Below are 12687 nucleotides of genomic sequence, written 5' to 3' on the forward strand. Positions count from 1 at the left end.
CCGATCCAAGTCCGCTAGCCTCCATCTCAACTCCACTGCACCTCCGCAACCAAAACCCGGATTAGCCCATCTACTCATCTCCAGATCATTCAAGCGCATCCACAATGGTTCGTAAAACCAAGCAAAAGTCATGCTTCGCTTGCGTTGAGACCAAACGCCGCTGTGACAAGCGATATCCCTCATGCTCGCGCTGTCAGGATCGGGAGTCGGTCTGCATTTATCCGCCACTGCCAAGACGACAAGCTCTCGAATTTGCTGGGGGAGAATCTGCGATAAACACGGGCTTTGGAGATATGTGGACTTCTGCGGCTGATGCAAATAGCCTTGCGTTGGTTGGAGAAATCTCCGAGCCATGGCTTCTGGATCCCGTCTTCAGCGCCGATCTCAACTACCCATCAATACCGTCATGGACACCGTGTTTATCAGATCCATCGCCGCTACCAGGTTCATCCTCGAGGGGGATAGCTGAGGTTTCTGGTCAGTTGGCGCATGCATCCCGGGACTTGGGCTGGTTTCTCGGACCTCAGTCATGGACGATCGGATATCACTACAACGCCCCGGATGTCATACCACCAGCTTCCGTCTTCACTAATTTCATCCGTGGCCTGCAGAATTGGCTATCCCGGTTCGCCAAGACGGGGCACAACCCATTTATTCATCGCCATCTCTACCCCGACTCTGGGTTCCCGCAGTGCATTCAAGACGCATATTCTGCATGTGTCATTTCCGGTTCTGCCACAAGCGAGAATGAAACTATCGTTAATGCAATCTCTTCTACTCACATCACAAATCTAATCAACGCTCAGCCGGCTAGGGGTACGAGTATCATCTCCACCAGGGATCATCTTGCCCGCACTCAAGCTCTTCTCATTCACATCCTCCTCGCACTGTTCTCTTCCTCAATTGAGCGTCGTGGAAGAGGTGAGAATCTCATCAGCCTTCTTCACGCGTGGAAGGATCAGCTATGGGAGTCTGCAACAAATGAAAGTACACTTGCCTCGCCAGTGCCGATTTTGGCGACTTCTAGCGGAACAGCTGTTGGGGAACTGGACCCTGTCCCGACCCTGTACCGCTCGTTCATTCTCTCCGAGTCCATTCGGCGCACTGGCCTGTTGTGTAACATGGCCACCGGTGTCTACGGCGGTCTGAAAGGTAACAACATACAGTCTTGCGGAGGTGATATCCGTATCACGACACAGGCCAAATTTTGGGAGGCTTCTTCGTCTGCACGATGGGAAGCTGTTGCGCGACACACTGATCCGTTGTTTATCTATTCGTTAAAGGGCCAGATGCTGCTGAGTAGAGGTGTTGGTGCTGCCCAGGTTGATGAATTTGCGCGACATTTGTTCACTATTATGTGGGGTTTAGAAAAGGTTGAGACTTGGGCCGTGAGAACTGGAGACGAGGTTTCTGTTGTATACTAAAACGAGAAAATGAATAATTTGAGTCACTCAAACTCCAATCACTATCAAATTCAAGAAACCTCCTTGATCCTCTATGCTCGTTTATAAACTATAAGTCTTCTTCAACGAAAAATGTTTACAAAGCACCCCAAAAATGTGGACAAGGCCTGGGCAAGTCTGATAGCCCTGGTTCATTTCTCGGAGTAGCTGTTAATGTCTTCTAAGCAAAGCTTCACTAATAGTGAAGACAATGACAGGTGGCCCCCTGTCTTCACTCGGGGACCGGCTGCACTCCTCTCGGGCTTGTCGGACTGTCGCCGGTGGGACCACTCCGATCCATCTCCACTCACTCCGCGCCAACTCCACTGCAAGACTATCTCTAACCGGCGGCGAGTTTCAAGGAGTTGATTGCCCCTCATAGTAATCAGAAATCTGGATGTGCCTGGCGAACACGGCAAGGACTTCGTATCTCGTGAAACAAAGACGTGGAGTAATGTGCGGAGTCGGAAAAAGGTGAGTTTACGGAGGAGCACGGCACCGACAGTGTCGGTATCTATAAGGATAAAAGGAACTTCCTGTCTCGACACTGCGTACTCTCGAACTCACTCATCAATTCACTAGTGTTTACCATATAATTCCAAAAATGCCGGTCAGACAAGGCTCCCTGTTTGAGTGGATCACCAAGCTCAATGATACCCTCTTCATTCAACCCAACGATGAGATCGCTATTAAGGCTATAGATGAACAGGTTGATCACAGTCTGGTCACAAAGTAAGATGATTCGTTCGAAACCTTTGAGACAATCTATCTGACCTGTGATGTCCCAGGATTAATCACAACGTGTACACGTACGACCAGTTCAAAGGAGGCCTCCTTTACGTTCGTGGTTCAACTACCGCTGTTCAAGACGAGTTCTCCGAGATTCTCACGTGGGAGGATCCAGAGAAGGGAGACGGTGTTGTGGCTGTCTTGAGTAAATGGAGAACCAAGCATAAGGAAACAAGAGAGGAGGCGAAGAAGACGAATGTGATCCTCTGGGAGGTTAAACTGATTGATGGGAAGCGAAAGCTTACTGGGCAGACAGAAGTTGAAGCGATCTAAGTTGGACTACCTTTTTATGGATCTTAAGCATACTGTCAATGAGGCGGTTGTAGCATGCATTCAATGGATCTCTCTCTGGGTCCCACGGAGACTCTCAGCAGTTTATCACAATAGAGCCGCAGTCAATCACAACAAGGATCAAAGCAGTGACTGAGTAATTATTAAAGATATGCCTTACGTTGTGTCTGTAATACAGAGCATATCATACAGAAATGAATTTTCAAGATGCGTCAAGTAACTTTTCCAACTTTTCCACTTGTAGGCCTGTAATCCATTGATGCAGGCAGGAGCAAAATCTCTAGTAAACTCCGCACTTGCTGCGACTGACGCAAGATCCGGACTAGTAAATTGGATTAGTAACAGTCGTCAACGAGACGGGTCAAACTCACCTGGCTTCGAATAGTACCCTCCTTGCAGAAGCAGCCAGGAACGCACTGCTTGGTGCATGGTCGGGGCTCAGGCTCATTGCAAGTCAAAGGACAAGCCGTGCCGCATTCAATGAACTGTTCACCCTATGGATCTGCGTTAAATACAGGAACAAAGTCGAGGAGGGAAATGCTTACAGCTTTGCATTTCGGAGTAGTAGCGGCAGGAATGGCAATGGAGCCAGCGACGAAGAGGGCGATGAGGGAGATAGAGCACTTCATTTTGAATGAAAGATAGATTCTTGTGAATATAAGATGAATTGATAAGTAGATGAGATTGGGAGTGAGGTGTGAAGGTAAGGAGCAGAGACAAGAAGCTACGGAAGCTGCGGAAGCATAGATCTTATATAGAGTTTATTCGTGTTACATTCACATGCTATCTGATCAATCCTTCTTGGTAACGGATGTTTAAAGTTTTCATCAAAGTATACGCCGCAATAAGACATTCGATGTTCAAGGACCCACTAATGCCAAGATGGTCAAGAGACCTCGTGAAGGGAGGAACAATATAATGACGTTATAGATAATGTATAAGTGACAGGGAGAGACTCCAAAATTCATCAACTTATCTAGAAATGTCTTGTCTCGAGGATAGCTTCCAGCTCAAGATAGAATATTCAACTCTCTGGAACAACTCAAGCAGAAAAACAAGTACGTTTCTCTGTAGTCAACCATTTAGCACAGCCATAACCAGATGTAACATGAAGAAAATATCGACTGACTGCACTGCCCCACTCCACCCACTGAATAAGCCGGTAGTGGCCGCCCGGGCCGAGATGTTGATCACCCCGGTATTGAGCCTCTTAGGTAAAGATGCTTAATTTTCTCCGAAACTGTAGCTCGTGTTTCTGCAAGGAGAAAAATCTGCATTTTGAATGACTGACTAATTCTATATCAAATGAACTTTTGCTCATGCAGTATACTCGATCAGGGAGTTCATGATAAGACCAGACAGTCAAAGCGTAGTAGCATGAAAAAGATTTTTTTATCAGGGTCACCCATTTTTACAGTCGGGAACATTTAGATAAGAAGGAAAGCAACCTGTAGTATTTCTCTGTATCATGTTATAACTCCAGTAATCATGTATGTTTGCCATCTCTTCTTGCCAAACCCGAAACTCCGATATGCCATAAAATCTTTGTACACTTTTGTTCTCGTCAATGTAGCATAAAGCCCAGTTGATCTCACTCTGAATTCCTCTTGTGTCTTTGTTGTTGACCTATAGGAGGCATAGTGGCTCAAAGTCGCAAAGAGCTTTGTTGATGGGCACGACGTCGGTGGCCAATGTGATTAGGTCACCATCTTCAGACAGATCAACCAGATTCTGCGAAGATCGGTATTCCTGATTGTAGCTGTCTCTACTCTTAGAAACTGTGACTTGCGGCTTTGGCTTGTCGCTCACGCGAGGCCACGTCTCATTTCCAGTCTTAGCCCACATCGCCTCTCTCTCTAGTTCGGTTTGCTGGGGGGCCGGAGGCCCGTACAACCCATCCCAGCTCTGCTTAGGCGGCTCCTCGTAGTTAAACTTGGGCAAGTCAGAAGCGCCCACCTTGCCGTTATAGAGCAACTTGTAGCCCATGTATCTGAACCACTCCAAGTCTCGCGTGAGGAGACGTGCCTTGCCATGCAACTGCCAGTACAAAGGCCACGACTCATCCGTGTTCTTTGTGTCGCCAGACTCGTACAGGCCAAAGACCGGCTCAAGATCAGCAGCGAGCTTGACGTCAGGAGCCTTGATGATCTTGCTGTTGGGCCGGCCTGTCCCAGCGCTGTATTCGTGGAAGCGCTGGACCTGGCGGGCGAGGAGACGGACCTTTTGATCGACAGAGACAGACATTTTGGAGGTGGAAAAGGTGATGGTGGGGGAGAGGGTTGGGTAGAGGAGACGAAGAATTTTGTTATTGGGAGAGGGTTGGGTAGAGGAGATGAAGAATTTTGTTATTGGGATAGGGTGGGAGAAAAAGGTTATTTGTGAGGTGAATGAGTATACTTGAGAGAGAAATGAGAAGTTTGTGTGAAGACTTGAAGAATGTGAGTCTGGAAAATACTGAAACTGATAATTAAAGGAAAGAAAATCTAGGAGAATGGAGCTGGGAAGGTGGCTATTTATAGGGAGAAAAGATCATTTTGACTTTTATTATTAAGATAACTTGCTCATTCTGAAGAAGCTTGACGTCTGAAGCTTTGTGTCTTCCTAGCTTTATTTTCATATTGCCATGTGTCGGATCGCCGTCTGATTGGAGCATGCGCCGTAAGCTTTCTTGTCACGGTGGCGAGTACGGTTAACCTTCAGAAACAATACTGCTCAGCTGGACTTTAAATTTATCCTCAGAGCCGCACTCTCGATTGATTCGACGACACTGAATCTTTCACTTCTCGGTCCGAAGCCAAAATGGCTACTAATAAAGCTCGTGAAGGGCTCACAGATAGCCAATGTGCAAGATCACTCCTCGATTACACAAGCAAGTCTACGCATGAGCAGAGTTTCTTCAGATCCAGCCACGTGCTTTTGACTGTTACTGCGTCACGCTGGTGCTGCCTATTGGCGAACCTTCCATTCAACTTGACTGCCTGCGATGTTTAGAGTTTCGGTTTCAAACTGTACTTTGAAGCTCATGTGGATCGTGGAAAGGTCAAAAATCAGGTTCGCAAATCAAAAATGAGATAGATTCCAAGCAAAGAGTAGAGACAATACAACATAGAAAGTTAAGAAGAATAGCAACAGATCCCACCAACTCAGCACCCACCGACGTATCACCCATCACCATCAATCAGCCCCTCAAAACCTAGATCTAACACATCCCTTCCCGCTCATCTTCCGTCCACTTCCACAGGTACACTTCTTATCCGCCCAGACAAGGTTCCCATTATCACAAACACACTTCTTCGCATACCCATCCCAACTCGCCGCATCCCCACAGTCAACAGTACACTGATTCTTCGACCAAACCTTTCCACCAGGGCATCCACAGGTCTTTTCATCTGCATCAAACACCTGCCCCTTCTTGTCACAAACGCACGTATCAGATCGAGTGTTATAGGACGCGTAGTCTCCACAGTCAGTGATGCATTCTTTGCCACTCCAGATCTTACCGCCTGTGCATCCGCAGCCGAGGGTAGTTGGGTTAAAGCTCTGGCCCTTTTTGGGACAAACGCAGGTTTGGGACCTTTTGTGCCATGTGGCGAGTTTGCCACAGTCGATGTGGCATTGCCCGTCAGAGTAGACTAGCTTATCGGGACAAGAACATGTTTTTGTGGCACTGTCGAAATTCATGCCGTCTTTGTTGCACACGCATCCTTTGGCAGAGTTACTCCAACATGCGTCGGAGCCACAGTTCGAGGCGCACATTTTGCCGTTCCAGCGCGTATCAGTAGGGCACGCACAAGTCTTGTCTTGGTTAAGCGTCTGACCAGCCTTTTTGCACACACATAGATCGTCTTTATCGTAAGCCTGTGTACCGCAGTCTTTCTTGCAGCCCTTCTTGGTGGGTTTGTAGCCATCCTTGCAGACGCACTTCTTATCAGATAGGACGGTGTTGGGCTTGCTGCAGACGCAGTTGCCTTCGGTGTCGCGGTTTGAACCGTCGGAGCATTTGGGGGTGCATTTGTCTTTGACGGGTTCGTTGCCTGATTTGCAGGTGCAAGTGTTTTTGGAGTCTAGCTCAGCGAGGGTGTCATCGCAGATGCAGATGTCTTTGTCGTTGCGGGTGGAGCCACTGGGACATTCTGGCTTACACTCGCCATTGACTATTTCATGGCCGGCTGCGGTGCATTTGCAGGTACCGTCTTCTTGGCGTGAGGAATCCTTGGGACATTCGGGTTTGCATTCTCCCTGGACGATCTCGTACCCAGTAGTATCACATTTGCAGGTGTTATCTTGCTGGCGGGTCGATCCTTCAGGGCATTGCGGTTTGCACTCACCACCAACGATGTCATGACCGTCAGCAGTACACTTGCATGTTCCATCTTCTTGGCGAGTACTTTTGTCGGGACACCCGGGCTTACACTCTCCCTTCACGAGTTCATCGCCGTCGGTGTCACACTTACAGGTTTCATCCTGCTGACGCATAGATCCCTCAGGGCACTCAGGCTTGCATTCCCCACTGACGATCTCGTAGCCATCAGTAGTACACTTGCAAGACTGGTCTTCCTGACGCTCTGAGTCTTTGGGGCATTCTTCTTTGCACTCGCCATTGACGATCTCATAGACCTCAGTGTCGCAAACACAGCTTCCATCATCTTGCCGCTTTGAGTCCTTGGGACATTCAGCTGTACATGTGTCCTTCACAATCTCAAAGCCATCTTCGTTGCATCTACAACTGCCGTCCTCTTGGCGACTCGAGTCTTTAGGACACTCTGGCACACAAGTACCTTTGACAATCTCATAGCCGTCATCGTTACACTTGCACGTATCGTCCTCTTGTCTGGTCGATTTATCAGGGCAAGCAGGAGTGCAAACATTCTTGATGATCTCGTAGTTATCCTCATCGCACTTGCAAGTGCCATCTTCTTGCCTTGTCGAATCTCTGGGACAAACAGGTACGCAGGTGTTCTTGATAATCTCGTTACCCTCTGCGTCACACTTGCAGGTATCGTCCCCCTGTCTCGTGGAATCCTTAGGACATACAGGAACACAGATATTTTTGATGATCTCTTGGTCGTCAGCGTCGCATTTGCAAGTATCGTCGTCTTGCCTCTTCGAGTCCTTGGGGCAAACTGGGACGCAGGTATTCTTGACGATCTCAGAATCCTCTGCATCACACTTGCACGTGTCATCCTGTTGTCTCGTGGATTCTTTTGGACAAACGGATACACAAGCTCCCTTGACGATTTCCTCACCATTTGCGTCACACTTGCATGTATCATCGCCTTGTCGTGTAGAATTAGCCGGGCAGACTGGAATACAAATGCCCTTGATGATTTCCTGGCTGTCTGCATCACATTTGCAGGTGTCATCGTTCTGACGGGTCGAATCCTTAGGACAAACAGCCACGCATGAGCCCTTGACTAGTTTCTTGCTGGCATCGTCGCATTTACATGAGTCGTCGTTCTGGCGAGTCGCATCCTTTGGGCAAACAGGTACACATGCTCCCTTGACGACCTCTTGCTTGTCGTCTGTGCACTTGCATGAGCCGTCACTCTGACGTGTTGAGCCGGTAGGGCATGTCGAAACACAAACGCCTTCGACGAGTTCCCTGCTGCCGTCGTCACATTTGCAAGACCCATCAGCTTGTCGTGAAGTATCCTTAGGACACTTGTTCACACAAGAACCCTTGCTGATCTCCTTGTTCGGATCATTGCACTTGCAGCTGCCATCAGGTTGACGCGTGGAATACTGAGGGCATTTGTCGACACAAACTCCCTTGACCAAGTCCTTGTCACCCTGACACTTGCAGCTACCGTCATCCTGGCGAGTCGAGTATTGAGGGCACTTATCCACACAAGACCCTTTGAAGGGCTCCTTCTTGGGATCGTTACACTTGCATGACCCATCACCCTGTCGAGTAGTACCTCCAGGACACTTATCAACACACTTTCCCTGAACAGACTCCTTTCCAGACTTGCAGCTACACTGCCCCGAAGAAGCAGACCAACTAGCCCCTTCATCATCGCAGATACAAGACCAGCTACCATAGCTACCAGGCTTGTACTTTGAAAAATCAGGGCACTTGTTGACGCACTTTCTATTCTTGAGGGTCTGTGCGTCAGGGCAGTCGCAGGAGTACTGCTTGTAGATTTGCCCTTCGTAGGGACATTTGCAGTACCCCAGGGTTGAGCCTTTGGGTGGGACCCAGGTGGCTTCGCCGCAGTATTGGGTGTAGGTCCGCCTGTTTAGGGCGTTGGATGCGCCATCGGGGTAAGCGGAGACGATGGCGATGGTGATGAAAGCGAGGGTGAGAGCTTTGAACAACATTGTGAATGTACAAGGCGGGCCTTGAGTGATTCCCAAGTAGTCAAAAGAAGAAGAAAGGGAATTTGACTTTGAGTTCTGGTGATTGAGTGAGGTTACTGGGCTGGCGTCAATGTCTTTATAGAAGTTACTGCGAGATGAATGAGCGTCACCGCGATGGTCATCGCTGGAGGCTTGACGTCTCCGAGCTGAGTCGGAACGCCAAAAACGATCTTGTGGCAAGCTGCATGATGCTATACCTCAAGAAGAACGAGTTTCCTCATTCCGACTGTACTGTTCGTTGCTATCCAGGTCTAGACTCATCGTCAATGAAGCAGCTGAAGGGGGCCGATGGTTCGGTGGCGTCAGTCAATCGATAGCTCACAGAATCGGCGGAGCTGAGATGCTGAGATGCTGAGCTGCATAGAGCTACAAGGCCTGGATCAGTACTTCTTTGTTGATCCTAGAGCCAACTGCCGATAATGAGCAAGATCCGAAAATATGGGATGCATCCCTGAGCTTGGACTGACCACTGGGGCTGAATGGCCCAGGCTCTGTTTGTCGATTTTGGTGTTGAGATGAAGGATCTTGGATCCCAGACAAGCATTATCTACGACTTTCCTTGTCTGCAACTAAAGACACCATCTGCCTCTCTCTATCTTTGTGTTTTGTGACCTAGTTTTGAAGTGCTTTCGTGGATTACAGCTTAGTCGCGTATCCTTTACCTTGTTAGTGTCCACCTGATATACGGCGTTGGCGAGAGACGGCACTCAGAACTGCTAACTCGCTCAATCATCTACCGCTCTTGAACCTGTTGGCTCGGTTTCTTCTCTCCCCTGTACCTTGCACTAGCTCTCGATCCATGAACAGAACTACCTAGCCGTGATTGGTCAAAGGGGAGATTATCACTCCATCCCGCTCTTGAGGCTACACACAGCTGAAAAGCATAGACCTTTGCGTTGAGCAAACATTTTTCTGTCCATCACATACCCAAAATAGAAGCAGGTATTTTGCTAGGTCATGGCGTCGCAATACCCGAGCTTTGAGATGTCAAGCTGGCGAGGCCTCAAGGGCGGAGGAGCATCAAAGAAGCACCGCTATTCACAGCGACGCCACAACGCCACTTTACATTGACGGGAATCAAAGAATGGGATGGTGGAAATTGGATCATGCAGGGAAGTCTTTGATGATGTATTCACCTTTATGGTATACTCGTATTACTTTCCGCTTCTTCGTAAGGACGCATGGCAGTTGGTCGCAGCCCTTGCAAGGTTAGGCATCGTATAAACTCAATCACGCTGATCAACAGTGCAGCAGCCTGTCAGCTTCAGCGCCCAGACCTTGAGTGAAGAGTCCATGCGTCACTCGTAGACTCAATCTGTCTGGCAAAGCTTATTAATAGCCGATCGTTCTCCCAACGGCCGCAACCGATCCTCTGGGTAATAAGCTAGAGATGCAGTTTGCAGCTAGTCTCAGCCCTATAACCATTCATGCCAACGTCTAATTTCCACATCCAGACAACAATCCGATCGCTGGAGCTTCGACAATCTAGATCTGTGCATGCCAAGATCGAGGACGGGATCTGATGGAGGTATCACTGTTGGTCCCTATTCAGCTTATACAGTGAGCTGTCATTTGTCACCTCCTGGATCGGTATGACTGGGGCATCTTGCTCGGATAGCGCACAGAGGAACGCTCCTGAAGATCAAGGCCATAAGTCTACGGTACTCCGAAATCTCAGAAAATGGCCTCGACTTCAGCAACCAGCCGAGAGCCGAGTCGCTCACTAGGTACTCGCGCGCCAGCTGTGAGAAACTGATACATTTGGTCAATTTATCATCGGCCTTGATATCTCGAGCATAAGGCTTGGACATGGCAAAAGCATAAATCCCAGAGCTACCCTACAAAGAATGTCTCTTCCAAGCAGGAAGAAAGTTCTAGTGCTATTCCTGTAGCCAGGACCGAATAAAGTAAAATCACGAAATAACCAAGTACAAACCACAATTTTGCTATACATAATGCTTTCCACTGTGATGGTTCTGTGAATACTCGGAACCACGATTCGGAAGTGGATATGAGCCTCCCGATTCCGATTACCCCGCGTCTCTTTAGTGCACCATGAACGAAGCTTAACGAGTGACAATTAACCTTTGCGGCCAAGATCTTCAATCTTATCTCTCTAGTCTGGGGTCTCAGGAGATAAGCATACTTTGTAAGCATCTAGACACTACATATGTCATCTTAAGAAGCTAACATCTTAACAGGGCCGAACAGCAATCTATTGATATCGACTGATAAGGAGCTGATAGTAAAGAGATATGATCCAGCCTGTGTTGATTCAATTACGAGACATAAATTCTCTATTGAGTACCAAGATTGTGGCTGCATAATCGCTCCTCCGGTGCTGCCGGCTGGCCAGGTCGAAGTCGGTTACCATATTCTAAATTTCTCTCACTGCCGGGAAATCACGCGGAGATAGTAATGAACTCAATTTAGTCATGTCACTGTTTGTTTGAGTCAGTGGCGCGGGCCTCTTCCGTTGTTAACTGGGCTAGGTTATTGCTATTACTTAATCTCCGCATCATATTGAAGCATGCTACAGTGTCATTACTCATCTATATTTAGAGATAGAAGGCCAAGCAGAAGTCTGCAGTTTGTCACAATCGTATGTTTTGATGTCAATGCCGGACGCCAAGGTTCTTGGAAGGATAGAAGCTGCGGAGCAAAACGATTGCATTGAGGTACCCTGCCTTGTTCTAGTTTGTTTACTGGCTGGAATAGCGAGAATGCACATCGGTTAGAGAAGTTGATGTCACTCTATCAATGGAGAAATGCACAATGAAACTATTTGATGAACCCTTCCATTCTCATCATGACTTGTTCTTCCCATCTCCCCGGTCCCTGTCTAGAGTGACATGTGGAGTCAGACCAACAGAGAGCAAATAGGAGCTAACTTCAATACGGTCCAGCCAATAAGAGCAATTAGACGTGCATATCGAGGACCCTACAGTGAAGATCGGTTTGTGGGGTTCGTTCGGAAGACTCTCGGTAGCGAGAGTAACTACGGGACAATAACAAACTTCATTCAAGCTTAAGATAACAACATATAAGCTACGGCATATTAGGGGCTCTACCAGTATCAGTATGATAAGATCTGTTTTCTCTGCAAGGATTCACCAACAATCACCAATCTAAGTTGAAAAAACTGTAATTATGATCACCGGGCCCTCCACCAACACGCATTCCGAGTAGTTCCGGGTTCCGATCCCTCAGTACCACCCACCAAAAAAGGCCCGGCCGGATCATGTACTCGCAGTACCGGTCGGTCCCACGTGGTATCGTTTATTCAACATGCACGCTCTCCATCTCCTGAAACACCATTGTTTCCCACAGTCAAACTCAAAAAACTAGCCTAACGATCCGGAAGATACGACTCCCGATGCGTGAATCATGAGTGGCCCAAATATATCGGTTATCTTTGTCTGTATCTGGTCGACAACTGTTCCGGATTGCAACCTCCGCGGACCCGAGGGTACCTACAGCGCTCGCTTAACATGTGGCTTGAGGGGAGTGAGATATGCACTGTAGCCTTGTCAGCATGAGCCTTATCAGGTATCATATAGAACGTGGGGATTAGTTTCTGTAACCCTTGTCGATATTTTGGGAGCTGAAGAGGGACTACACTTGGTCGTGATAATGCCAAGGGTCTTGGAAAGGACTTTTTGGAGGAGTCTAGTAGTAGTCGGATCATGTGTTATCTCCACGATAAACAGCGTGGGGATATTCTCACCGACATGGTATGGGCATATCACACGAGTCAAGATACATCTCTATGGATCTGTATATCTCTACATATATCGCCATGTCC

The 12687-nt window shown here is 48.1% G+C and overlaps 5 protein-coding genes across 5 annotated transcripts; 2 read left to right on the top strand and 3 right to left on the bottom strand.

Annotated features, from left to right (window-relative positions):
* The first annotated feature begins 75 nt into the window (after positions 1-75).
* FVEG_04364 (hypothetical protein) lies at positions 76-1471 on the top strand. Its single transcript, XM_018892155.1, has one exon. It carries the CDS (start codon positions 105-107, stop codon positions 1422-1424), a length of 1320 nt encoding a protein of 439 aa, XP_018748794.1. The 5' UTR covers positions 76-104; the 3' UTR covers positions 1425-1471.
* A 575-nt stretch (positions 1472-2046) lies between these two features.
* FVEG_04365 (hypothetical protein) lies at positions 2047-2504 on the top strand (the record flags this gene model as incomplete). Its single annotated transcript, XM_018892156.1, has 2 exons — positions 2047-2174; positions 2231-2504. The coding sequence occupies 2 exons, from the start codon at positions 2047-2049 to the stop codon at positions 2502-2504; spliced, it is 402 nt and encodes a 133-aa protein (XP_018748795.1).
* FVEG_15461 (hypothetical protein) lies at positions 2478-3293 on the bottom strand. The gene is made up of 3 exons (XM_018904588.1): positions 3068-3293; positions 2894-3016; positions 2478-2844 (listed from the first exon to the last, which is right to left on the bottom strand). The coding sequence occupies exons 1-3, from the start codon at positions 3149-3151 to the stop codon at positions 2803-2805; spliced, it is 249 nt and encodes an 82-aa protein (XP_018748796.1). The 5' UTR covers positions 3152-3293; the 3' UTR covers positions 2478-2802.
* Positions 3294-4148: 855 nt separating this feature from the next.
* FVEG_04366 (hypothetical protein) lies at positions 4149-4766 on the bottom strand (the record flags this gene model as incomplete). The annotated part of the gene is made up of 1 exon (XM_018892157.1): positions 4149-4766. The coding sequence occupies one exon, from the start codon at positions 4764-4766 to the stop codon at positions 4149-4151; it is 618 nt and encodes a 205-aa protein (XP_018748797.1).
* Positions 4767-5708: 942 nt separating this feature from the next.
* On the bottom strand, positions 5709-8843 carry FVEG_04367 (hypothetical protein; the record flags this gene model as incomplete). The annotated part of the gene is made up of 1 exon (XM_018892158.1): positions 5709-8843. One exon carries the CDS (start codon positions 8841-8843, stop codon positions 5709-5711), a length of 3135 nt encoding a protein of 1044 aa, XP_018748798.1.
* Positions 8844-12687: the final 3844 nt, after the last annotated feature.

The sequence above is a fragment of the Fusarium verticillioides genome, chromosome 4, assembly GCF_000149555.1.
Source record: "Fusarium verticillioides 7600 chromosome 4, whole genome shotgun sequence".
Classification (NCBI taxonomy): domain Eukaryota; kingdom Fungi; phylum Ascomycota; class Sordariomycetes; order Hypocreales; family Nectriaceae; genus Fusarium; species Fusarium verticillioides.

Coding starts and splice junctions, on each gene's coding strand:
- FVEG_15461 (XM_018904588.1), bottom strand. CDS start 3,151: ATGAAGTGCTCTATCTCCCTCATCGCCCTCTTCGTCGCTGGCTCCATT. Junction 3,017..3,067: donor CTACTCCGAAATGCAAAGCT/GTAAGCATTTCC, acceptor GCAGATCCATAG/GGTGAACAGTTCATTGAATG. Junction 2,845..2,893: donor AGGGTACTATTCGAAGCCAG/GTGAGTTTGACC, acceptor CCAATTTACTAG/TCCGGATCTTGCGTCAGTCG.
- FVEG_04364 (XM_018892155.1), top strand. CDS start 105: ATGGTTCGTAAAACCAAGCAAAAGTCATGCTTCGCTTGCGTTGAGACC.